At 42.0% G+C, this 27,222-nt stretch overlaps 1 protein-coding gene and 1 non-coding gene across 4 annotated transcripts in view; both read right to left on the reverse strand.

Annotated features, from left to right (window-relative positions):
- The window catches only part of CWF19L1 (CWF19 like cell cycle control factor 1), a 34,027-nt gene that overhangs the window by 6,692 nt on the left and 113 nt on the right, over positions 1-27,222 (reverse strand). Inside the window, exons 1-13 of one of the 3 annotated variants that reach the window (XM_036735236.1) lie at positions 26,728-27,188; positions 26,089-26,173; positions 22,707-22,785; positions 21,938-22,039; positions 17,556-17,770; positions 15,236-15,354; positions 12,657-12,741; positions 8,864-9,004; positions 6,918-7,029; positions 6,419-6,498; positions 5,617-5,826; positions 4,532-4,651; positions 425-522 (exon numbers count right to left, since the gene is read on the reverse strand). In XM_036735236.1, coding sequence (XP_036591131.1) covers positions 425-522; positions 4,532-4,651; positions 5,617-5,826; positions 6,419-6,498; positions 6,918-7,029; positions 8,864-9,004; positions 12,657-12,741; positions 15,236-15,303 — 914 coding nt within the window. In that variant the 5' untranslated portion in view covers positions 15,304-15,354; positions 17,556-17,770; positions 21,938-22,039; ... (1 more) ...; positions 26,089-26,173; positions 26,728-27,188. Of the gene's footprint in view, positions 1-424; positions 523-3,715; positions 4,329-4,531; positions 4,652-5,616; positions 5,827-6,418; positions 6,499-6,917; positions 7,030-8,863; positions 9,005-12,656; positions 12,742-15,235; positions 15,355-17,555; positions 17,771-21,937; positions 22,040-22,706; positions 22,786-26,088; positions 26,174-26,727; positions 27,189-27,222 lie in introns of those variants that run through there. The other 2 variants (XM_036735234.1, XM_036735235.1) reach the window with 2 other exon arrangements.
- LOC118830395 lies at positions 4,818-4,967 on the reverse strand. The gene has a single exon (XR_005009040.1). It is a non-coding gene; the product is annotated as a small nucleolar RNA SNORA12 (small nucleolar RNA).

Here is a 27,222-nt window from a genome sequence, read left to right on the forward strand (position 1 = left end):
AGCCACTGCCAAATCTCCACTCCTATGGCCATAGCCCCAGATCAGGCCCTTATCATCATTTTAAAAAATTCAGCTGCATTTCATTTTCAGTTTCAGGTTCTCTCCTCCACTCACCCTTGTTCCCTCACTTCCTCTCATGTGGGCTACTGCAATAGCCTCCCCAATGGTCTCCCTTGCCAAAAGTCTCTCTACTCCAACCCATTCTCCACTTGGTTGCCCAGCTGATATTTCTGATGCACAGATCTTACCACAACCCCCTTCTGCTGTGTATTACATGTGGCCTCCGTATAGTCTTTCCTACTGAAAGGGAAACTACCTGAAGAAAGGGATTCTGCCTTGTTTATTTCTGTATAACTGCAGTGAGTGCCTAACATATAAATGTGCTCAACGAAGTGATGGTGAATAAATTAAAAAAAAGACAAACCTTCCAAAATGTAAAGGAAAACTCTTCTTAATTCTGTGGAAAAGCTTCTCTCCTGTGTCCAACTCCACATAAAAATATGGTGCTCCGGGCTGTACAATCTATGACAAAGAGAGTTCTTGAAGCATGTGCAACAACTGAAGAGACAGACCTGCACAGAGCTCTTGGAAGCTGAATCTTGCTCTCCAACAAAGACAATTATTCCCCTGGTGATTGCGAAGCAGCACGGTAAGGCTGGTGACAGAGCGGGCTGGGGTCCCTACTTCCCATGTCCTCCCTCACAGAGTCCAGTTCCAGCGTGAATGACAGGCCTTTGCTCTGAACTCTGAATGCATACCCTGCCTGTCACATGATCATCTCTCTCACCAGCCCCCATCTTCCTCCAGAAGTCCAGGCCTGCACTGCCCAGCTGCCTGCTGAACATCTCCATACAGACGTACTAGTCAGCTGGTCAATCAAAAAGCATTTATTAAGCACCTACTATGTGCTAAGCACTGGGAATACAAAAACGGGGAACGAACAGTCCCCACACTCAGGGAGCTCGCAGGGGAGGGAGAAGACAACCTACCAGGCGTGGCCAAACAAGACGCAGACAGGCTCAAGTCGGGGTAATCTCGGAGTACCCTAGGCCCAGGGGACGGTCAGAGAAAACACTCTAAACTGGGAGATGGAGGACCTTGTGTAGGGAATAGTGAGGAGGCCGGGGTCACTGTTGTTGTTCAGTCATTTCAGGTGTGTTCAACTTTCATGACTCAATAGGGTATTTTCTTGGCAGGGATACTGGAGTGGTTTGCCACTTCCTTCTCCAGCTCATTTTACAGATGAGGAAACCGAGGCAAACAGGGTGAAGTGACTTGCCCATGGTAACACAGGTAATAAGTGTCTGAGGCCAATTTGAACTCAGGAAGATGAGTCCTCTTGACTCCAGGGCTGGTGCTCTAGGTACTATGGTGCCACCTGGCTGCTGCTGCCAGTGTCACTGAATGGAATAATATGTGGGAGGGTGGGTGTAAGGAGTAAGGGGACTGGAAAGGTGGGTAGGGCCAGATTATAAGGGGCTTTAGCAGTCACACAGAACGTTTTATATTTGCTCTTGGACATAATATTTAGCCACTGGAGGTTACTGAATTGGGTGGGTGGGGGATATAGTCAGATCAGTCACATAGCTGAATATCACTCTAAAATCTAAATCAGTGGGCGAGTCCCTGTTCCTCCACACAGACTCTTTAGACCATAACAGCACTTCTTGCTCACAGCCCAAACTCTGGGCATGTGAAGAGGAATCTGGTGAGAGGAGACCGGGGCAGTGAAATGGCACCAGACTGTAAGCCTCGACTGCAGGTGGAATTCCCACACGACCAAGTGAGCATCAGGAGCACAGAAGGGATGAGCAGCAGGACTCTGCTTCGGGGACACTGATCTGGCATCTGTGGGAAGGACAGACTGGTAGGGAGTGAGGAGGAGATGGAGACTAGCTAGTGAAGGAGATAACTGCAGCAGTTCAGGCAGGAGGAGAGGAAGGCCTGGACGAGGGGACACAGGAGGGATAGATACAACAGGTGTCTTGGAAGTGGAACAGACAGGACCTGGCAACTAACTGGATGCAGAGGTGTGAAAGGGGAAAAGATCGAAGGTGGTCCAGGGCTGCAAGCCTCATCTGCGCTAAGAGCAGTTATATCTTAAAAAGGAAAGTCAGAAGATGGGAACACGGGCAAACAACAGAAGATGAAGATAAGACCATGACCCACTCTTGTCAAGAGCAGTAAAGCTGAGGCTGCCTAGGGAAATTCAGAACCACAAGAAAGACCCATGGAGAAAAAGGAAGAGGATCAAGGCAGGAATAGGATTACTGCTTAGAGGGACCAGGACACAATAAATCACAGCAGAGAAAAGGCAGAGAAGCCAGCTTCTTATTTTCATTCTCTCTGCACGCAGAATGATCTTTGCATTAGAAATGGCAGGGGGCAGCTAGGTGGTGCAGTGAGTAGAGCACCCTGGTGTCAGGAGGACCTGAGTTCAAATCTGGCCTCAGACACTTGACACACTTACTAGCTGTGTGACCTTGGGCAAGCCACTTAATCCCAACTGCCATGCCTTCCCCCCCACCAAAAAAAAAAAAAAAAAGAAATGGCAGGACAAAAATGGCCAATAGGGAGCTGACGGAAAAGGTAAGAGAAAATACTCTTAATGAAGCCTTGGGTATTAAATGAACAGCACGTGTGACTGGCGAGGTATCACTGATATTTGAAGGATGATGGAAAATGGGAGAGGAACCACAGACCTGGAGATGGGCATAATGTGGTCCCAATTTTCAAAAAAAAAAAGTGAAGAGAACCAAGCCTGCAAATTCTACATTAGTATGACTTTGATTCCTTGGAAAATTCTAGAATGGATCATTAAACAGATGGCTGACGAACATCCTGAACAAGATGCTATTACAAAGAGCCAGCATGTCTTTATCAGGGATAGGTTATGGCAGACACACTTCATTTCCTTTTTTGACAGGGTTATTACTAAACTAGCATATCAGGGGAATGCTATATAGTTTTCCTAGATTTTAGCAAAACATTTTAAAAAAATACCTCATGCTATTCTTGTGGAAAAGATGGAGAGATATGGACTAGACAATAGCATAACTGGATGAATTGCCAGACTCAATAAATGGCTATTAATGGTTTAGATGTCTACTTAGCACCTGGGCCTAGTAAAGTGTCCCAGGAGGTTTCACATTTTCATCAGACTTGGAGAAAGGCTAAGATGGCATTTTCATTAAATTTGTGGATGACACAGAACTGGGAGATACAGCTAACATATTAGATGACAGAATCAGGATCCTAAAAGATATTTAAAGGCCAGAGCACAGGACTAAACCCGAGAAAGGTAATGTAAAGCCTGAAACTTAGATTCAAAAAACTAATTTCACAAGTATAGGATGGAGCAGTGACAATTAGAATGAAGTCTATCTGAAAAAATCTAGTGGTTCTAGTATAATGCATTAAGAGGCCGAGACTCTGCCCTGATAAGGCCAAATCTGGACTACTGGGGACAGTTCTGGGCACCCAGATTAAGAAGGAAACTGTAGAGCATCCAGAGGAAGATCATCAGGATGATGAAGGGCCTTGAGGCCATGACATTTAAAGAACTGGGGCTACTCAGCATGGAGAAGAAAAGATTTGGGGGCATGGGAGGGATTAGAATAAGACATCTGGGGTAGTTGTTTTTTTAAAAAAAAAAAAGTTGAAGGAATGCCATGTGGAAGAGGGACTATACTAGGTCTGTTTGGTTCCAGAGGGCAGAAGCAGAAGCAATGGGTGAAATTACTCAGAGGTAACTTGAGGCTCGATGTCAGAAAACACTTTCTAACAATGAGAGCTGTCCACGTGTGGGATGGATTGTCTTGGGCAGAGGTGAATTTCCATTCTTCGGAGGCCATATGATCACTTGCTGGGTATGTTCTAATAAGGATTTCTTTGGGCCATGGGTTAGACTCGATGCCCCTGTGGTCCCTTCTAATATCTGAAGTTCTGTGATCCATTCTATTTCTACCACTCTCCAAATAGGGCTTGCATTTTTCTGCCCCTGTATTCATGCTGTTTTGCTATCTCTGCTACTAAAACTCCTACCCACCCTTCAAGACCAGGTCAAAGCCAGCCTCCAAAGAGACATTCTTGGCTTCCCCAAAACAGAAGTGGTCCCTCCTTCTTCTGCATGTTGTACTTCTTCTGCACCTCCATCTCCTTTGCATTAGAGCTATTTGTGTATATGCCATCTCTAAGAAGGTATCATGGTGTGCTGCAAAGAGCTGGATTTGGACTCTGAGGTCTTGGTTTGCATCTTGTCTGTGCTCCTTGCTATCTCTGTGACTTTGGGCAAGTCACTAAGCCTCTCTGGACCTCAGCTTCTTCATCTGCAAAATGAGAGGGTTGTACCAGATGACTGCTGAGAATCCTTCCGGTTTTCAATTTATAATCCGACACCCCTTATTAGATAGCAATTTCCTTGAGGAAGGAGCTGGGACTCATTTATCCCTGTGATGTGTTTGTCCCTGGCCTCCTTTGTGGTTGGGGGCTACTCTGTGCCACATAAAGGGAGAGGGGCCTTGGGCCTTACCTGTTGGATATCTGAGTGTTCTGGGATTTCTAGCAGCTCCATCTGCTGCTCCTTGGCCTGGATGATGAAGGCCTCCTTGATGTCATCAGTAGTGCAGCAGCTGAGAGGTACAGGAACAACCTGGGTGGGGAGAGCAGATGCCACTGGCTCTGGTCCCAGAAGGGAGGCCAGGGACAAACACATCACAGGGATAAAGAAACACCCCTCAGTATATGTTCTCCTCATCCCAGAGAGTCCATGCTCCATGGACTCTCTGTTAAGACTTAAACTCATGAGATAAAACACTGCATGTGGGAGCTAAAGTAATCTTTGAAGGGGGGAGAGGTTCAGATGAGGCCTGACCACCCCCAGACTGCTCGCTCCTGTGTAGTCTATGTGGCAGAGTCAGGCCTCTTTGATACTTAACAAATTGGCCAACAAGAAAACTACCACATCGCTAGGAAGGTCTTATTTCCCTAAGCAGATTGTGACGTCCACGAGGGCAGAGTCCATATCTGGTATCCCCTCAACACCTTGCCTCACTCAGTAACAGTTGCTTGGCACAGCAACAAGCTGAGTGGGCCTAGTCACCCAAGTTCTGAGTTCCCATCTGAGGACTTCTCACTTTCCTACTTGGCTCCCACTGATCCCCACATAAATACTGCTCTCCCCCAACCCAATCTTAACCATTGTTCTCCATGCTCAGGTCAAAGTCTCTCTGACTGTTCCAGTCCATACTGTTACCGTATTTTTCTGAAGTTTTCCCGTAATACTTTTGTTGTTTTGTTGGTTCTATATTAAGCATTTAACACATACTGCTTTATGATTTCTCTCCTACTATTACTTCACAACTGTTGACTTTTTAATACATGTGGTCCTCATGTTCCCCAAAGAGTGTGAGCCAAGAGGGGAGACTGTCTCTTTTCTTTCTCCCTTAAAGCACTGGGGGTTTCTCTGTAACTATCCCAGACCCAACAGAAGCCCAGGAAGCACTGGCTATCTCCAACAGGGCGCCTACCCCAGGGCTAGAGGAATGCACATAGGAATCTGGGTCCCTCCAGGGATGTCTGGGGCTCCCTCTGAGCTGTTGGACCACACTTCCCTACCTGTAGCTGGAGGTGGTGACTCCTATAATTCCTCTCAAACAGAACACACCGCTTCCCTTTGCTCTTAAAGAGCTGTCTCACTGCAGACTTGTACTTTTCCACTTCTTCCACCACCTCTCTTGAGAGATCTACCACTGACTGGTAGTGCCCGATGGGCAAGATCAGAACATGATCATCACATAATCCGCCTTTGGCCAGGGCAAGGTAGCACTGGAAGGAAAGACAAAAGCAGAAGAGTTAGGACGTCAATTCTGTACTGGGAATCCTTGTTCTTCTACAGAGGCCCCCGAAAAGACTAGTTGGAAGGAGCGTTACTGAGGAAATGAGTAGGCCAGCCATCTCTCAGAGATTCCTCAGTAAGAGCTCATGAGAACTGAAAATCCTGACTGCAGATGTCTGCTCTGGATCCTAAAACACAGCCGCTCCTCACGTTAATGAATTGCTGAAAACACTGAAGAGAAGTCGGGGAGAAATTAGGGTTAGATTAAGATCTTGCACAATATACCATAACAAGCTCAAAATGGATGTGGGCTATGAATATAATAGGAATAGCGAGCATTTCTATGTTTTAGATTTGCAAAGTGCTTTGCATATGTTCTATCATTTGGTCAAAATGACTATCATATCATAAAATGATTAGAAGAGACTTGCTATTACTGAGGTAGAACTAACAGAAACAAAGAAGATCATAAAAGATAGACAATTATGACCATATAAAACAGAAAAGAACATCGTGAAATATAGCTATGAAATCCTAGAGAGTCACAATGTCTGTAAAAGACCAAAGGGAGAAAGAACTCACATGTGTGCCAATGCTGACTACCAAATGCTTTTCCACTTCAGGACTGGCAAGACAGAACCAGCAGGGCCCCAGAGGCTGAGCTTCCATGTGGAAAAAAAAACAAAATAAAAATAACTGTTATGACAGCCCAAACACTAGTGTAACTCATTATCCTGTAGAGGTCAGTCCAGTCTGATCTCAGGTCACCCCAAAGTAGGGGCATCACTTCCATTGTGCTGTGGCCTGCATGAGGCATGGAGCTCAGGCCTTTGTTCTCGAAAGGCTTTGTTGCCAGAGGAGGCTGGTATTCAAAGAGAAGGCAAGGCTTTCCCTGCATGCCTCAGTTTACTTATATCTCAATGTAAAAGGAAGGGGCTAGACCAGAAGAACATGAAGGTCCCTTCCACCTTTGGTAATGACTTTCCTTTTCCATCTTCATATAATACTGTTTGTAACACTGATTCCCTTACATAACACAGCTATGAGCTACTGTCTTATCACCCAGTTGTATGATACTTACGTGGCTTCCAAGGTTGCTTGGGGGAAACACCCCTGCTGTCTCCCCCGGTGGACTGACGTTTTTTTCCCTGCTTTTTGCTTAAATCAAAGAAAAATTGAGAGGCTGGTTCTTCCTGTGAAAGCCAAAAACCACACAAACAGACATGACTCAGTAAGAGCTCTAGAACTAAAGCTGGCCCTTAAATTCATAAAGATCAATATTGTTGCCTTCCTTTTCTCCTGCCCTCTCTGCTTATTCTAGCTACAGTTCTCTGGCTACCCTTCCACACACACCTTTCCAGATCCCTGCCACCTCAGCCCTCTGGCCACAGCTCCCAACTCAATTCCTCGGCTCTGCTCTGGTGCCTCTGTCACGTGCAGTCCTCCTTTACCACTCCACTCCACTGAACTCCTACCTGACATCTGCTGTTCTCTCTTTCTTCACTCCTGTCTCAAATAGTGAGATGGTCCATCTACTCACCAAGCCAAACCTGTCTACATGCATACATGATCTACTCTACCCCATCTTCTCCAGAAGATAACCTACACTATCATCCCACTCTATAACTGCTCTTCAATCTCTCCCTGTCTGGCTGCTTTCCTGTTGCCTACAAACATTCCCCTATCTCCTCCATCCTCAAAAAATCCTTCACTTGATCCCCACTAGCTTTTGTCCCATTATCTCTCCTTCCTTTTGTAGCACCTCATGAAGACTATCTATGATCAATGCATCTACTTCCTTTCCTCTATCTCTTTTCAATTCTCTACAGCCTGACTTCTGACCTCATAATTCAACTAAAATTGCTGTCTCCCAAGTTATTAATAATCTCTTTATTGCCATATCTAATGGCCTTTTCTCAAGCATCATCTTTCTAGACTTCTCTGAAACCTAGTCACTTTCCTACTCAATAACCCCCTATGGCTCACTGTCACCTTCAAGACTAAATAACTTCTGTTTGGCATCCAAAGTGCTTCAAAATCTGGTTCTCTCCTCCCTTTCTAGTCTTATTACAACTTACTCTCCCCAGCCTCCACTACTCTGTTCTACCACAAACTTCTAGTTCCAGTGACTCTGGTGTCCTGGCTTTTCCTTGTACAAGACATTCCATCTCCAGACTGTGCATTTTCACTGATTGTCCCCCAAGGCTGGATCGCTCCAATTCCTGGCTTCCTTCAAGCCCCCGCCAAAATTCCCACTTCTACAAAAAGCCTTTCCCAATCCCCTTTAATATTAGTGCCTTCCTCCCAGAAAGTATCTAAAGTCTGTCTTGTCTATAGCTTCCATTAGACTATGAGCTCCCTGCGAGCAGGCACTGTCTTTTGTCTAGCACTAAGCACAGTGCCTGGCACAAAGTAGGTGCTTAATAGATGCTTCTTGACTACTTATCCTCCAAAGCCTAATTCAGATGCCATAAAGCATTCCCTGATCCTCCTCTCCAGTCCCAATCCTGAAAGTAGCATCTCTCTCCCACGAAATCTCATATCAAGTGTTGACACATCTCTTTGCATACTCTCCTCTGTCATACTGTCATACTCTGCTCTATATTATGGTTGTGTGCATTTTATCTTCCCTACTACATTCTAAGTTCCCTGAAAGCAAGGATCATAACTTATTCACATTTCTATTTCTTTCACAATCAAATGGTTGAATATCTCCATGAGCATAAATAATAGGATTTGGCTCAGGGAAAGCTAGAGAGGGATTCACTATGGGCTTGATAATTCCACACATCCCAGCACCAAATCACAATTAAGCTGAATATTAACTTAGTTTGAATTACTCGAACTACTGAGACTTACTGATGACCAAAAATGTTCCTGGAAAGCGAGATCTAAATGACATAGCTTTTATCTGCATCTGGCTTTGCCCTGTCCTCTTAGCCCAAAGTCTCTACTGGAAAGAGAGTCCCCATGAGAGCCATCCCTTCCCGTTCTACCCTCCTGAGAATGATACCCAAAGGAGAATACCTGTGGAGCCAGGCCCTGTCTTCCTGACAATGATTCCTTCCCAGATTTTCTGTATGGGTTTTCAGTGACATCTGGCGGCTGCTTCACTAGCTCTGCTACATCCATCAGATTAAGTGGGAGGATACTGAATGCATAGAGGTACTTTGGAAAAAAACAACAACAAAACAGGTTCAAAGAACTTAATACTCATCCTAATCTAACACACTGTAAGGTCTTTATGAAGACTCAGAGGAAGGTATAGTATTAATTTTTAAAACAAAAACAGCAAGTACAACAAATCATCAAAGCTAAACGATGCAATCATATTATTTATGGAAAGAGAAAAAAAGAGAAAGAAAGGTGGAAAACACCCTACTCAGAATGTCGACTCTGGATTGCTACATTTTACATTTTTTGCCACTGTTTTTGTTTCTTCTTTCTTTTTCCTAAAATGCTAACCTGCCTTTCTGTTAAACTATGCAAAACTTCCCCAAGATATGAGGAAATATGGTTGTTCTTCAAGATTGCAAAGTGCTTCACATACATTATCTTGCTGGATCATGTGGAGGGAGTTCGACAGAAGCTGGGTGACATTTCAGTAACATTAGATTGTTCCTATTAATTTTCCTATAGAACTTTCAGCCAGTGTTCCAAATATAAAAAAAATAAAATCCTGCACATAGTCTACAGGGATGATATATGACTTTTTGAATATTAATTTTAGGAATCAACTTACCGTTAAGCATATGATTTTTAGAAGGTTATATTCTGAAGCACGGTATTACTACTTCAAGAGATCTGTCATTCACCCCTTCCACTGATATACATTACAACCTCTTCACCCCTCAGATGTTGGGGTTAAAAATTCAACATCTGGTGGTCAATCTTTGGTGAGGAACCTATTGTTACTAATAACATTACCAATAACCTTAGAGTAGGCCATTCCTTGACCTGGACCACACTTCCTCCTCACCTGCCTTGGAGGCATGCTCTCTACATTCCTTTAGGGCTCAACTCCATCACCACCTCCTACCTGAGGATCTCCTGGACCCTCCCAACTGCTGGTGCTTCCCCAATCCTTGAAACCCACTTACTTGCTATGTCTCATGTTTACTTACATAAACACATTCAGTTTTGCCCAGAAGAATGGGAGAAAGTCCTGTGGGGGCAGGCAATGTCTCAATTTTTGTTTCTATAGCTCCACTGTCTGGCACCTAATAGGCGCTTAATAAATGTTTGTCAATTGACTAACTTTCCCAGTGTGAAAAGCAGCCACTGATTGACATTGGAAGAACAAAATGAAGAACACATACTGCTCAGATGAAGACATGCAGTGGGAGGGGGACACTCTAGTGCTAGTTTACCCCCACACAAATCTTAGAACAATGAACTGGGCCCAGAATTGAAGAGGAGAGATTGGGTCAGACCATATTTGAGAATACGCAGGGTCTTTAATGATCCTAAGTGGCTACCAAAATGATTCCAAATGTCTACTAAAGCCCATCTCTTTTCAAAAAACTTATTTTTAAAAAAAGAAATAGTTTATATAGTATTAGAATTGTTCTTCCCACCCTTAACAGTATTTTATTTTTCTATTTACAAGTAAAGATAGTTTTCAACATTCGCTTTTCTAAGATTTTAGGGTCCAAAATTTCTTCTCCCTTCCTTCCTCCTCTCCCTAAGACAGCAAGCAATCTGTTATATGCTATACATGTATGGTCATATTAAATATATTTGCACATTAGTCATGTTGTGAAAGAAGAATCAGAACAAAAGGGGAAAACCACAAGGAAGAAAAAAAAGAGAGAGAAAATAGTATGCTTTGATCTGCATTCAGACCCCACAGTACTTTCTCTGGATGTGGACAGCATCTTCTATCATGAGTCTTTTGGAATTGTCTTAGGTAATGTATTGCTGAGAAGAGCTAAGTCTAAAAAGCCCATCTTTTTAACACCAACATTTTTTCAGTCTGCAAATCATGAATCTTCCTCTTTTCATAAGAATCAAAATCATGGATGACCAAAAGAACAATGGAAAGACACATGAGTGTGAAAAGAACCAGGAGAATGTTATACACGATAACAACGACATTGTGTGATAATCAACTTATGATAGATTCAGCTCTTCGCAGCAATACAGTGATCTAAGACAACTCCCAAAGACTCATGATGGAAGATGCCATCCACCTCCAGAGAAGAAACCATGGAATCTGAATGCACATTGAAGCATACTGCTGTCTCTTTTTTTGTTGTTGCTTTTTCTCTTTTGTTCTGATTCTTCTCTCACAACATGATTAAAGTGGAAATGTTTAATATGATTGTACATGTACAACCTATATCAAATTGCACACCGTCTTGGGGAGGTGGGGAGAGGGAGGGGGAAAAATTTGGAACTCAAAATCTTATAAAAGTGAATGTTGAAAACCATCACTACCTGTAACTGGAAAAAATAAAATACTATTGGGTGAAAAAACCAAAAAGAACAACAAAGAGAATACCAACGAAATAAAGACACCAAAGAACAGTCCTAGGACAATAAGCCAGTCCTCTCTGAACCACGCAGGATGAGAAGGCACAGACTGTAATCTGTACCTGGAAGGAGTGTGCCGTACCAATGGGACTACAGCTTCAATGAAGGTAGAAATATCAACACTCCGTAGTCAAAAACCTTTGAAACCATGGTCTCAGAGGACTTAGTAACAACAACTCACAATTGTAAAGTGATTTATTAAGCACTTTCTTCATAACCACTCTGCATAAACGTTATTCTCATTTTACAGAGACGTCTGAGGCTCAGACAAGGTAGATGGCTTGTTTATGGGTCACAGCCAGTCACCAGGAAACAGGACTCTGCCTCTAGGCCAGGGTTCTTTCCCCTTATACCTTAATATATCTTAGACAACCTCTGACACATTCCCCTCTGGCTGAGCCCTAAGATTCAGGCCGTGAAGATAGGGCTTGGTGGATTAAAGCAGCTTTCACCAACTGAATTCCCAGGAAGAAATCACAAAGCCTGCCACAATCCTTATTTTCATTTCTATACTAGAGAAAATCAAATGCTCCTCAGGGGTTCTAGCTATCACCTTAGCCTTTAAAAGGGGGTTTCCAAACCAGGCCTGAGAGTCAAATCTCACCAGCTTCCTGTTTTTGTGCAGATCAAGAGTTAAGAATATTTTTTCCATTGTAAAACACAATAAAACTTTATTTTAAAAATGGAAATACCATCCTTACTGGTACAAAAAAAAGTATGGTTAGATTTGGCCCATAGACCATATGTTTGCCAACCTCTGCTCTACCTGACTGAAATATGGAAACTGGTAGTTGCCAAGAATTTGCAATCCAAGCTCTTCCATTACACGCTCCATACCACCCACTGCACGAATGTGTGCACATACATAAGATCCCTCTGAAATGGGTGCCTTTGCTTCATTTGGCCACCTTTTCCCAAATTCTTCTCTACCATCTTTTTCTTTATATGTGTATGCATTAGACAACAGAATCTTAAACCAGAGATGCTATGTCTAATGCATATAAAAGGTGGCATCAGTACAGGACAACAGCAGCAGTAATGACAGGCTAACACATGAATTTGGGAACCAAAGCTGGGCCCTCTGAAGGGCAGAGAACTTTTGGCTTTGACATCCACATTTTTCACTCCAGGAAATTAGTCAGGACTCACTGAGGCTGTCAGGAACCTTGCTGACCAAGACAATACTACTGGTGAGAACAGATGATCAACTCCCAGCATTTCTCTAAGGACAGCATCTGTCTGGAGGATAACCTATTGGGCACAATACCAGTGATTCCATATTTACCTTTCTCTTCTCTGGGTTTCCAACATTTGCCAGAGCTATGAATCGGGTCACATGCTGAGCAGTTTCCTGGAGGACTGTGTGGTTTCTATAACAGATTTGAAAGAAAAGAAGACACAAATAACCTTTATATTCCATTATCAGTATTTTGTAAATGGTTTCCATCTCTCTCGCAGCACAGGGGCCTCAGATCTGACTTCTTTAAAGGTGTATGAATAATAACAACTAATATTTACATAACGCTTTCAAGGTCTGCAAGTCCTTAATGTAGATTCAATACATGTAACAACCCTGTGCCATAGGTGCTCTTCTTATCCCCATTTTTCATATGAGATGAAGTGATCTGCCCAGGGTTACACGGCTAGTAAATGTAGAGGCAGGATTCGAAACCAGAATATCCTGACTCCAAGGCCAGGACTGTCTTCACTATGATGCCTAGCTGCTGCTATCGTTATTCCTGCTGTTAAAATTGAATTGCCCACAGGTCATGAAAGCAGGTCTCCTTCTAAAGACATGGCATGAAATCCTTTGTTACTTCCAATGTGCCCTAAGACAATAAGGAAGCAGCCCCTGCTGCCCCACGATTCCTCATGCTATCTTTCCTCACAATACCCCCAGTGCATTCTACTAATGCATGATCTGACCGTGCCCTGCCTGTGAGCTGATAGGAAAATTAGTTTCGAATAACTGCCATTCTCCCAGCAAGACTTCCCTAAAATCTTCTCTGGGAAAGAACTACGAAGTATGAATGCAGATTGAGGTACACTTCATGCTTGCCTTTTTCTCCCCCTTTTTTTTCTCTCTTCTGTATTTGTTTTTGGGTTGTGGTTTTTTTTTTTTTTTTTGGCTCTGTTTCTTCTCTCTCATGATTCATTCCACTGGTCATAATTCTTCTCCACAACTTGACTAGTGTGTAAATTAATTCAATGTGAAGTTATACATGGAAGTTATATGGGATTCCATGCCCTCTTGGGGGGGGGGAGGGAGGGAAGAAAATCTGGAACTCAAAATTATGTAGAACCGTGTGTTGCAAATTAAAAATAAAAAGAAAAAAAAATCTTCTCTGGGTTTCAGACCTTCTCTGAGGTCTCTTTCCAAACTAGGAGTTTGCTAATTCTGGCTCTTCAAGTGTTTTTGTACAACAGAAAGCTAAGAATGGTTTTCACATTTTAAAATACAATAAAATCCTATTATAAAATGTAAAAATCATTCTTAGCTCTTAGGCTTTACATAAGCAGGAATAGTTTGCTTATCCCTATTCTTCCCTATTTCTAGGGAAGTCAGGAGACCCAAAGGCACTTTGAGCTGAACTTGGGCTCTTCCCTGGGAGCTGTAGTCAGGAGGCTAAACTGTCAGCACAAGAACTGGAAACTCTCCCATTTCAAATCACTGCCTCTTTCTGATCTTCCATTCTGTCATAACCTTTTCCTCCCCATAGATAATGCCTATATTTGGATAAAGACCAAAAAACAACTTTCTTGAAAGAAAGAAGCATCTGAAAAGAGCAATTTTCCTGTGAGACAAAGGAAAGTTGGAAATAATACAGTCAATTCTCACTTCTCTGCTAATGGATCATAGCTCTGACATTCTGTGAGGGGGAAGCAATTCCAAATTACAGCAAATCTTACATTGAGCTAAAAGATTTTATAATCATTGGACATGGAAGAGGAAAGCAGGTTATAGACTGTCTAACTGGGCAGTCTTCTAGTAATCCTAAGTGTTCACAATGTAGCTTTATTATTTGAAGTGAAAAAAATACACATTAAACAAAATTCAAAACCAAATAAAACGTACATCATCCAAACTTCACCTTTTTCATTAGTTACACATAACTTTAGTTTGAATACTTCACATAGAAGGCATTGGTACCGTCCTTTCCCTGCTGTCTTTCATACTGAAATCCTCAGATATGCTTCTGAAGTGACTAACGATGTGAGTTACCAAGTCTATATAAAAAGGCCATAGTATGACCTGGAAAACTTTAACTAAGGTCTTAAGACTAAGTAAACGTCATGATAAAAGCTGTAACTGTGTATGGCTTTGCTACAAATTCTAGAGCCGGGGTTCTTAACTGAAGTCCACAAATCACCAAAGGCAGTCAGGACAAATTCTGGGGGGTGGGAGATGGGGGGCAGTGTCCATGAACCTGGATGGGAAATAAGTTACATCTCTATTTTCACTCGGCTCTAAACGAAATTTTGCTTTTCCTTCAATTAAGGAGGTAACATTATCCTAAGAAGGGTCTACAGCCTTTACCTGACTGCCAAAGGGGCCTATGACAAACAAAAAAAATCAGAAATCTCTGTTGTAGAAGTTTAATCCCCTAGGCAGAAACTATGAAATGATATACCCTGAGTGGAACACTGCATATATTGTCAGACTGGTTGATGTGCTGTTTAATTATATGGTTGAACTACTTTCTCCCTTCCCACCTTTAAAAAAAATTATTTGTTACAAGGGCTGGTTCAATGGGCAGGGAAGGAGGGTAAGGGATATTCAAAAATGAAGGTGATGTAAAAATTTTTTTAAAATTTTTAAAATTTTTTAATTTTAAATTTTTTAAAAAGAAAAATGATACCTACCGATAAGGAAGCCTCTCATAATAAGTCTTTTCCAAGGCAGCAAAGTGATACCTGGGCTTCAAGTCCATGGCAAGGTGGGAGATCAAAGAGGAGCCACTTTTCTTGGTATCCACATCTCCCTGAAAAAGAAAAATAGCATCCTCTGTGACTCACCTGAATGATCTTGAGAAATATGCAAACATGTTCACAGGTGTGTGCCTGTATGCATGATACAAGCACATTGTGTTAAGTGTCTATACTTGGAGTAATCACACTAATCACACAAATCCGAATAACGAAAAGAGAACTGGGTCGTATCTGGATCACAAGTCAGAATGGTTTTTGGAGGCCAGGAGTTGGAGGGGGCCCCATCTCAACCTCTGCACACAAAATAGATCATCAAAAGCAAAGCTGGAAGGTAAATTAGCTTTTGCTAATTAATGTGCCATGTTGGCGTAATTTTCTTTTAGCTCTTGTTACAAGGGTGACAACCAGATTTGGGAGATGATTTGGTCAATGCAAAATCAGGTCAAATCCTCAGGTGCCAGATGTTTTTGGAATAGTTTGTACGGAATATTCACATAAGAATTCATAAGCCTGGGAGGTAGCATGGGGGCGGGGCAGGAGGTGGTAGGGGCACAGAGGTCTAAAGACCTGAGTCTATGATGTGCCACCTGGTGCTCTTGGACAAAGCATTTAACCCCTTTGGGTCAGTTTTCTTCTCTTTAAGACATGGGTGATAATACTTGTTCTGCCTTCTTCACAGAATTGCTAATGATCAAGTGATATAATGTGTAAGTACTTTAAAATCAATTAAGTGCTACATAAATGTAACATGATAGTAAGTGTGCACCTCAAAGGTCAGAATGTCCCTTAATTAACCTCTGTGGGAGCAATCATCAATAAGTTTTCAAGAATCCTTATTGAACCTACATAATTTCAGCTTATACCACTTCTTAGCATGTGAAAGTCTGTGCCTTTCTACATCAAGCAGATTCTGTCTTAAATGTGTCTTTTTCAAGTTTTCAGGGTGAGGCTCTTAATTTTAGTATTCCAAGATTTTGTGAGCAAACCCATTTTATGTTCATGACCACTTTGCATGATTTTATCCACCTTACTAATATTTCCTGTCTTCTCCTTTGTAGACTGAAGAAATCTCACTCGGCATTTTTTCCTACATTTCCTACATCATTCCTGATCATTTCTGGTACCTTCACTGGCTCTTCACCAGCTTCAAGTCATTCCCCAGGACACGTAGAGACCAATTGCAATGTAGAGAGGATTTCAGGTTTGGTGATATCATGGGATTGTACAAGAGGAAGAGAAAGCATTGGTTTGTTTTCAGTTTATGGCTAATCGCCGCCTACTGCTGATATATTCAGGGCACAGTCTACAGTAATTTTATAGGGTCATTACTGATACCTATAAATCCCCTTTTACGTAAAGAGCTCCTTTATGATTTTCTCCTGAAGGTTCTCCCATGCCCACTACTCAAGGCTTCCTGATGCTGGTACAGAGCATCAGGTAGTACAGAGCTGGGCTCTCGATGGCTTTGCCATCCAAGCAGAAGCTCTGGCCTGATCTAGACAGGGTAAAAAGGCTTCAAATACAGGTTTAGGCATTCTTGTCTGTCACCCAAAGTTGAGATTACATTAGATCAGGGGTGCATCATCAGATGGTTGGCTGAAAGGGGAAGAATTTTTCAGCCTCAGCAATTCAACAAGACTGTCATCTATAGTATATAAAGTATACTGCAATTTGCATCAGTAGAAAAAGTACCCATATTGAAAAAATTACAGATCCTTGAGTTACTGAAGTGCCTTACACTTTCCCATACTGAAGCTCATTGGACAATTTTTTGACCGTACAGAATCTAATTCTTCCCTGTTGGTTTAGCATTCCATTCCTTATAAGATCTGCCATTGGCACACGGGGGATTTCACCTGTATGCCTTCTTCGAGATCATTTATGATAATATTAAATGAGAATTGTCCAAGTAAAGACTTCTAGGGAAATCCACAAATAAGAGGGTGACATTCCTTGTGGTTCCTGAAAAAGTCCAGGGAAGGTCTGAGTTAACTAAAATATGTTACAACATGGAATATGCAAAAAAGATCACAGAAAGCCCATCACTAATCAGAGGACAATTTGATTTTGGAAATATCAACTGGACAAAAAAAAACCTGTACATTGGGAAAGTCAAAGTTTCATATTCAGGCCTCTTTTTCTGTTCTTCTTTGTAGAGGGGATATATTTACATTTGTTGATGTCTGTCAATATGACACATCATCATAATAAGGAAGTTTTTTTTAAAAATCCCAACTGGAAAAGAAGTACTCACAGAAGCATTTCCAAAGTTCCCCACACCCTTGGGCCATGGGGATGTCAGCAAGACATCAACACCTTTAAACTGTGATGTAGACAGCAAAGTCGCCTTCAGTGAGCATACATCCTTGGAGGTAAAACTGTAAGGTGGGGCAGGCTCAGCCAATGACTCTGTGCCACTTAGGTATGCAATCTGTAGGCCTGAGGCACCAGTGAAAACACCTTTTCTACCTATATGGAGGAAAAAACTGTTAAGTTTTAGATAAACTGTTAGAACAAAAGCAGGATTACCAGGGTGATTGGCCCACATACCTTAAGCACCTGCACATGGTGGTGAATCCTGTGTCATCAGGGCTGTTATACAACTATATAAAATACTAACTTAATTGTTTTTTAAGAAGAAGGGGGCGGGGTGCTATCCTCCTCTAGAAAATATCAGATAAACTGAGTCTGAGAGAATAATAGATCTAAGAGCATCTAAGAAGGCAGTATATAAAAAAATTTAACAACAGGTGAAGCCAGGGACCATTAAAGATGTACTACTCAATTAGGCAGAGAGAAGAATCCAAGCCAGAAGGGGAACAGAAGCAGAACAGAACTAGAAAGAAATGATACTTCTCTGGGACCTAGGGCACAACCTGGGTTGGGAAGGGACTGGCGTTGGACAGGTGGAGAGAGACAATAGGGCTTCTCTCTCTTTTTAAGAAATTATTTTTAAGTTTTAACTCTTACAGCAGATTCTAAATACAGTCTATGGACCTATAATTATATTATAAAAAGACTGGTTTGAACATGTTGCTATCACCAGCTAACTAAAAAGAAAGGGATAGGGAGAAAAGAGAGCTCTATGTTAGTTAACAAGGTAACAACCCTAAGTCCTTCACAGACAGTGGAAAAAGGCAGAAAGTGACCTATACCATCCCAATTACAAGATGAACTACGTGAGGTTATAGCCATAAATTTCCCATCAAACAATATGGTTCTTTGCATGTTTTACTATCACTTCCTCGGTCCCTTTGAAGGAGCCTCAGATTGCTGTGTTACTGACCCCAAGTCCTATGTTGATGGGAAGGTAGTCAGACCTACCGAGCTGTCCTTGGACCTCTGTCCAAATTCGAGAAAAGAAAGGAAGACTAGAAGACACGGGTGAGATTCAATAAACACAGCAGCTAAGAATTAAGGGGAACAACAACGTAAATGGGAAGAAGAGCAACAAAACAAATGAAGCTGAATCCTGTGAAATTACAACAGCCGAGGCTGGCCCCAAAGAAGAGCCATGAGAATAGACCTCCCTCTCTGCCTGAAGAAAGTGGAGACTTATGGCTGCGGAACTCTAGAGATAACGTTAAACTCTATCAATGTGTTGGCTACTTTGGCTTGACAGTTTTTAAAATCTTTTCTATTCTTTGTTATAGGAAGACTAAAAGGGGGAGGATACACTGGGAAATGCAAGGAGAGAAAAAAATAAAGTTTTTTATAAACGTTATAAAAGTTGAAGGTCATATACTAGATGTGGTTTTTCTTTACCTATAATTATAACTTACGTCACTTCATTTAATGGATCTGAGTTCTTGCTGATGGGAATGCAATACTGCTTATTTCAGGCTATTCAAGCTTTTGCACCTTGAGTGACTCCTACTTGTGTCCTCAACAATTTTTAGGCTTTTTTCTAAAGTTAAGTAAAACTTTACTATTTTTTTAAAATTTAGATTTGTGGTAACTACAAACAATGCTTAGATACCTATTTGGCTGTTTCTTCCATTATTCCTCAAATGGGTGATGCAATGTAATAAACTTGATGCTCAATTAACTGCTTTCTGGAGCTATGCTCTTCCTCCCTCTAATTTCCAGATGAAACCTGAGTCAGAACTTGAAAAAAATTTCAACAAAGATGGGCACCAGAGAAAAGGGCCAAAAGGAAAGCCCACTCTAGGACTGGGAAACATGAGCTAAATAAGGCATAGAGATGGGTGAGGGCGAGATGAGAACAGAAGTAGCTAGATGACAGAGAGTAGGCTAAAGAAGAAGGTAAGGCTAGAAAGTTAGGCTGAAGCCAGGCTGTGAAGGGGCTAAAATGCCAGGACCAAGAATTTGTACTTTATTCTGTTGTTATTAGGCAACATTTCAGTCATGTTCGACATTTCATCACCCCATCTGGGGTTTTCTTGGCAGAGATAGTATAGAGGTTTGCCATTTCCTTCTCTGCTCATTTTACAAATTAGAAAACTGAAGCAAACAGAGTGAAGTGACTTGCTCCAGGTCACACAACTAGCATCTAAAGCCAGATTGGAACTCAGGTCTTCCTGCCTCCAGGACCAGCACTCTGCCCACTACGCCAACTAGCTGCCCCACTTATTCTGTAGGCAAGGGGAAATGTTACTCAAGATTTCTTTAAATTTTTCTCTTTTTTTGGAGGGGGAAGGCAGGGCAATTGGGGTTAAATGACTTGCCCAAAGTCATACAGCTAGTATGTCAAGTATCTGAGGCTGGATTTGAACTCAGGTCCTCCTGACTCCAGGGCAGGTGCCCTATTCACTGCGCCATCTAGCTGCCCCTACTCAAGATTTCTTGACAGGCAGGATGATCAAAACAGCATGTTGAGAAGACTATTTGGGCACTGTTGTGAAGGACAGACTGGATGTGGGAAAACCATTTAGGGATCTACTACAATAGGTTAGGTGAGAAGAAAAGACAGTGTGAACAAGGGTGGGCACAGTAGGAGTTGAGAGGTGGGGACAGATTCAAGAAATATCCATAAGGTGGACTCAAAAGTACTTGGCAACTGTTTGGAGGTGTGGGGTGAGATGAAGCAGATAAAGAAAAATTATGAGTGTAGGTTCTCTATGAAGATAGTAACGCCATCAACAGAAAGAGTTCTCTTTACAGGGAGGGAGAGACTGGGTGAAGTTTTTGGCCCTTGGTTCGCAAAGGTTGTGATGCTAACTTTGGCAGATCCCAGTGAACTAAAAAGGCTTAACTTTGGACTTAGCAAACAAATTGAAGGACTATTATCCCACAGACCAGGCTACCTTAGGGCAGAGATGCTCCTCACCCAGGTCTTGGCCACCAGATAATCACTTTTTTTAGCCAACAGCCAACTCAGGAAACTGTCAATTATGGCATGGAAGAGGCTGTGATTTGCTTTTGTGGAAGAAGTGTACTCATGGGCAGTCATAGATCCTTTATCTTGAATTATTTCATGCTTGGCAATGGGTTCTACTAAGCATTCTACATAGGTACCTCATTTAATGCTCAATTCACGTATTACTCACTTGTTCTTATGTTTAAAAGCCCTTTTCAAAAACTGAATTCCATTGTTACTCTGAAGTCCTTCACTTTTCACTGGAATCACTTAAGAGCCCCAACTGTCCTGTCACAACTACTATGACTCTGTCCCTGGGAACAGTTTTATCAGGGCTGTGACTCTTAGCTAAACTGAAATAACTAGGCTGAGAACTGCCCTACAAATTCCTTAAACTACGAAAGTATATGAAATAAGGAGAGATTAAAATGAGAACTATAAGATAGGAACTCAAGAACGGATTCCATACAATGGTACAGACCCCACACCTTCCCAATGAACTTCCCAATGGACTGAGAGCAACACTGTTAGGCTTGGGGCAGGAATAATTATAATTTAAACTGGACTTTATATACATATGAATATATATGAAGCAGAATTGTTTGGCAAATGGCTTCTGTATGACCAGATAAACAGAAGTGAGTCCCAGAGGGTAATTCTTATGGGAATACATGATGAAAGAAAATTCCAAAACTTCATAGCAAAGCTAAAAATCAGTAAAAAGAAGACTATTAGAGATAAAGAAAATGGATTAGACTGAAAAAGCATATGTTAGAAATAGCATGGGAAACTGGAAAAGACTATTTAAGTTATCCAATTTTTGTTTACTGTTTTGGATGAATAAATAAATGAGTTTATTATTTGCCATAAATCAGGGCTGTCCAACCGTAGCTTTTTATTGAAACAACAGACAATATATTTTGATTTGCCATTTTAGTGAGAGCTCTGCGGTAGCTCGACTTCACTTACTAAAACATTTCTGTAAATTTCTATGCTTGGTAAATTGCATAGGGGCCACATTTTGGACAGCCCTGCTATAAATAACTAAGTTAACTACAAAGAACCTATGAAGGAAGACACTATTTGTATGTAGAGAAAGAACTAATAAATAGAAGTATGCATAGAATGGGTTTACATATAAAGGAATGTTAGCAGAGAAAGGGAAAAAAAGGAGGCAGGCTATGACCCTAAGGTCATGGTTTTTGGCAGAGAAGTCACCCTTACCCTCCCGTGTGACAGAGGGGGCTGTTATAGGCCCATTTTATCAAACTACATTCCCACAGAGCCCACCACCACAACCCTTTTCTGATCCATACCTAGGTAAGTAATGTTTTCAGCTAGTTCACATCCATCAACATCTGGAAAGTACTTGACAGCTTCCTGGTCATTAGCACCGAGCACATAAGTTTGAATAGGTGCTTGGGAGAGGAAAAGAGATAACGAGAAACATCACATAATTACTGGATGTGCTTCTGAGCATGAGAAAATTTTTCTATTCATGTGTAACATATTTTTATCAAAAGCAAAAAAATCTGCATCACAACCCCATTAGCAGCCCTATGTGATACACAAATTCCCCTCCAGGGTATATCCTATGCCCAACATTCAATAGCTGTGCTTGGCATAGAGGCACTTAATAAATGCTTGTGGACTGTCGCCAAATATTGTTGGACAATGGAGGTAACCAATTTTTGTAATAAAAATGGATGTTGTAAATAACATAATAAAAAAGGACTAAAATTGGAAGAAGGAAGAGTCGCAGAAGACTTGATTTGTCCAGTTGAGCGTTAGAGAATACAATGTATTCTCTGGGTCTAGAGAGAGGTTCACAATATAAAATCCACAACCAATCTGAGCATTTTCCCTCCCAATATGCGGGATATAGAATATAAGCACTTTGAGGGCAGGGGCTGTTTCATTTTGTCTATGTATGTGGTTAGCACATAGTAGGCTCCTAATGAATGCTTCTTGAGTTAAGCTGGCACAAGGAGTAATTCTTTAAGCAACAGTACATAGATAAAACATACCAGGACCACAAATCCTTGGTATTTTGATACCGAGCTTTCAAAGAAGTAATTTCTGTACCTTTCTTGACTCCTGTCCTGTATTCCTCCCATTCAGTACTCGGTGTAGAACCAAAGAAGTCACCTACACACAACAGCAGCTAAAATGAGATTTAGCAGACAGATATGGTCAATATACAATCTTCATATTTAACATCTGCCAAACAGTCAAAATTGCATTCTCCTTAACCAATCTGCATAACTTGAGCAACAATTCTGTGATTGTTTTATGGAATCTAAATCACAAATATAAACTGCAGAGATCCTTAGAAAGCACAAGTACATACCAACTTCCATCACCAAAGTAGCTACCAATTCAATTTGGGAGAATATATTCTCCACAAACAAGGTAACAAGATATTCTCCAAGGATCAGTCCTATTGCCCCTTTATGGCACTCATCTATCTCTGCCCTCTTTCCTTAAAGACACAGTCATAGAAAGAAACATACTTAAAAAATCAGGCTATAAACATTTAAATCTCCAGTTCTAGTCTCTAAAATTTTTGTTGACTGACTATCCAAATGGTTCCGGGTTGTATGGAGTGGATCACCTAAGTCACACACAGTTACAAAGCAATAAGCGCTAAGGAAAGTTTCCTAAAGCATCTCTCCAGACAATCTAGATTCTCCTATATCTAGGTCACACCCAGTGCAACTGATCTAACCAGTTACTTTTTTGTATTGATTCTCAAAGTGGTCATAAAACATTTAATCTGGATAAGTTATTTGCAAACAAAAATATCACAGAGAAGAGGCGAATGACAGTATCAAAGAATGCAGAGCTCAAGAAGGATGAGGTCTGACAATTAAGAGAGCATCACTGGTAACTCTGGAAAATGCTGTTTCAGCTGAAATGATGAGGTTGGAAGCTAAATAGCAGAAAATTTAGAAGAGAAAGGAGAATAATAGAAGCAGTGATGGTAGACAGCTTTCTAAATTAGTTTAGGAGAATAGCTAGAAAGGGTGGATAGATCAAGTGAGCAATTTTTAAAGGTGGGGAGATGTGTGTGTGTGTGACTATAGGCAGCTGAGAAGCTGCTAGGAGACTATGTTACTGCATATTACCTACTAAACTGTCAACTCCTTGAAAGCAGGCAACATATCTTTTTAATTTTTGTATCCTTCCACAGTACTCTGCACAAAAGGTACTCAATGTTTGTTAAATGAAACTGAAGTAACACGTCAGAATTAAAACATCACTTGTTTCTCCCCAATAGTTTTTTGTCTAGTTGAGTCAAAATACTTGCTATCTCTGAAGTGCCTACCATGTGCAAGGTACTGGGCTGGGTGATGAGATACAAGAGCAAAAACAAAATGGTGCCTGGCCTCAAGAGGTTTATAGTGTATTAGAGGGAGGTTATAACATGTGCACAGATAAGTAATTACAAAGTATATACAACATGATTTCAAGAAAAACATAGTACTAAAAACTAGGACAATCAGGAAAGACTTCATGTAGGAGGTGCCGCCTGAGCTATGATTTGAAAGAAGCCATAAGACAGAATTGAGAAAGGAGGCATTCCTGACATGTGAAACAGTCATGCCAAGGCAAGGAGGTGGGAAATGAGGAAATATCCTGAATTATTAACAAGCTAGTTTGACTAGAAAGGAGAGTTTGATAGGAAATAACATGGAGAAAAAGACTAAAAAGCAGGTGAGAATCAGGCTATGGATGGATTTAAATGCCAGGCTGAGGACTTTATATTTTACCCAAGAGGCAATGGGAAAACAATGAAGATTGTTTAGTAGTTGGGTGACGTGGTCAGATCTGCGTTTTAAGAATATCAGTTGGCAGCTCTGTGGGAGATAGATCAGAATTTGGAAACTATGCAATAATCCTGGAGAGTGGTGATGAGAGCCTGAAGCAAGGTGGTAGCTATGCGAGAGGAAGGAAAGGGATGGACATGAGAGATGTTCTGGAAACAGAACTAATGAGACTTGACAATTCATTCAATAAGAGGAGTCACAGAGAGGGAAGCATAGAGGAATGGCCCTGAGGTTCTGAAGATACAATAGAAGGATGCTAATGTTCTCAACAGAAACAGGGAAGCTCATGGGGTGGGGAAAGGACTGAATTTGGTATTACAATGGGGCAGCCAAGGAAAGGTATCCAAGAGGCAATTGGTGATATGGGACTGGAGCTAAGGAGATACAGACATTTGAGAAGCTGTTTGCACAGAGATGATAATCGAATCAGTAGGAGCTGATGAGATCATAAGGGGAATACGTAGAGAGAGAAGAATACCTAGGATAGACCCTTAATGGTCCTTCAAAACCCAGCTCAAAAATCATCTTCTCCAAGATAATGATCTTTGCTAATCGCACTCCATGGCAGCAAGGTGGTTCAGAGGACAGAGTCAAGAAGCCAGGCCTCAGATACTTACTAGCTGTGTGACTCTGGACCAGTTACTTAACCTCTATCTGCTTTTGGTTTCTTCATCTATAACATGGGGATAATAATAGCGTCTATCTCTCAGGGATGTTGTGAAGATCAAATGAGGTCACATTTGAAAGTGCTTTGCAAGCTTTAAAACACTGTATAAATGCTAGCTATTATTATGGCTCCTCATTACTGCATGCACTAGTCACTTACATGGCATATGACCATCTTGAAAATATTGGGGGGGCTTATATTCCAACTTAATTGGCCTATTTGTTATTTCCCACAGGTGACATTCTATGTCTATTCCCCATACCTTTGTGCAGGTCGTCTGCTGTCCCTGGATTGCCTGCCCTTCTCACTGACACGCTTGGAATGCTTATTTCCCTCCAAAACTCAGCTTAAGTACCACGTCCAAGAGATCCTTCCTGATTCCCCCAGTCATAGTACTATTCCCCTCTTTTTAAACTACTTTCATCTTGTATATCTTTCATATTAACTTATCTGTATACAGGTTGCATTTCCTCCTCTCCCTGTTCCCTCTCCTCCCACCTCCCAATGGGAGACCCTTGAGTACAGGAGCTGTGTCATTTTTGTCTTTGTATCTCCCCTGCCTAGCACAGAGCCAGGCATGCAGCAGATAATGAATTCTGTTGGGCTGAATCTATGAAACACACAGGGAATGTCTATGTTCTCGGCCCTATCAAACAATCCAACAATCGTAAAACATATTACATCATCAATTCCATTCCCTGACCCCTACTCAAAAATTGCCAAAGGGGGCTAAAGAAGCCTATGGCTGTGCCATATGGCAAGGATATAGCGGGGAAAATGCTGACCTAGACACCAGGTTATCTATTTTGGACGTTTTATTCCATCTGCACCTGGTGTGGTGTTGGCTTTACAACAGATATTCACCCTGACCACAAAACGGATTTATTAAATTAGGAACCCAAGAAATTTGTCTCAGTATGTTTTCCTGTGACAATGGAATTCATTCTCAAAATAAAAAGAAACCTCTTACATCAAAGTTTCCGCTTTTCTTCTGAATTGCTCGGACTCTGTTGAATAAAACATCAAACTTTCCTTCAACATCACCACAAGCCAACCTGCAAGCAAGAAGTAAACATTAAATTAATTCGGTTGAGTTTAATACAAAGGGTCTTTCGTACTCATGTGGATTTCTGATTTTCCTAGTTAGGATTAACTCTGGGCTGAGTTCCATAATTCCATCTGTCTCTGAGACATCGGTACCTGGGTGTCCTGCTATCATCTCAAACTCACCATCTCTAAAACCAAAATGTCTTTCCTCTGACCCCTCGGTACTCATCATACCGTTCTTTCCGTCACCGAGGCTTAAAAGCCCGGGATCGCTGTGAATCCTCCTCAGACTCATCCCCCACAGAGCCTAAGTGGCACGGAGGGTCCTTTCCATCCCTGTCATTCTTCCCCCATCCTTTCCCCTGTGCATCTCATCTGCTGCTGGGTCTTTTCCATTAGGGATGAGGCGGCTTGGGGCTCAGATATTAGCTGTGTGGCCTTGGGTGAGTCATCTGATCTCCGTCCGCCTCAGTTTTCTCAAATATAACACATGAATAACAGTATCTACCAAACAGGGCTGTTGGGAGGCTCACTGAGTGACATTTAAAAGCACATCGCAAACCTTAAGAGTCCTGCATAAATGCACGCTGGTATTAATCGCTGCCTCCCTCCAAATCCATTTTCCCTCAGTAACAAGGCATCCCCCAAACTATTTCCCCCGTTTAGCTACTGTAGGAGGAAGGGAATGCTGAGGGGGGAGGGTGCCCCGAGAAGATGGGCCTGAGAAAAGGAGGGGCTGGCACGTGGAGCAGAGGGCAGGTGGGCGCAGAGGGAAGCTGGAAGGCCGGGGGAGAGATGAAGCAAATCCCTGAGAGGTCCGAATTGGGGGAGGGGTAAATGGGTCTAGGGGGGTGGCACATGCAGGCAAAGGCGCGGGACAAATACTGGGTGAATGGAGTGTGTGGCGGGGAAGGCCGAGGGGAGGCAGGCTGCCGGCGGACCCGGGCCAAGAGAAGAGCCCAAACAGTCGGGCGCAGCAGGGATCTCCCACCCTTAGGCGTCGGACCCTCATTCCCACTCCCCAGCTGCCCTCCGCAAGGGCTTCCGGTTCCGGGTC

This window comes from Trichosurus vulpecula, chromosome 8, assembly GCF_011100635.1.
Source record: "Trichosurus vulpecula isolate mTriVul1 chromosome 8, mTriVul1.pri, whole genome shotgun sequence".
Classification (NCBI taxonomy): Eukaryota; Metazoa; Chordata; class Mammalia; order Diprotodontia; family Phalangeridae; genus Trichosurus; species Trichosurus vulpecula.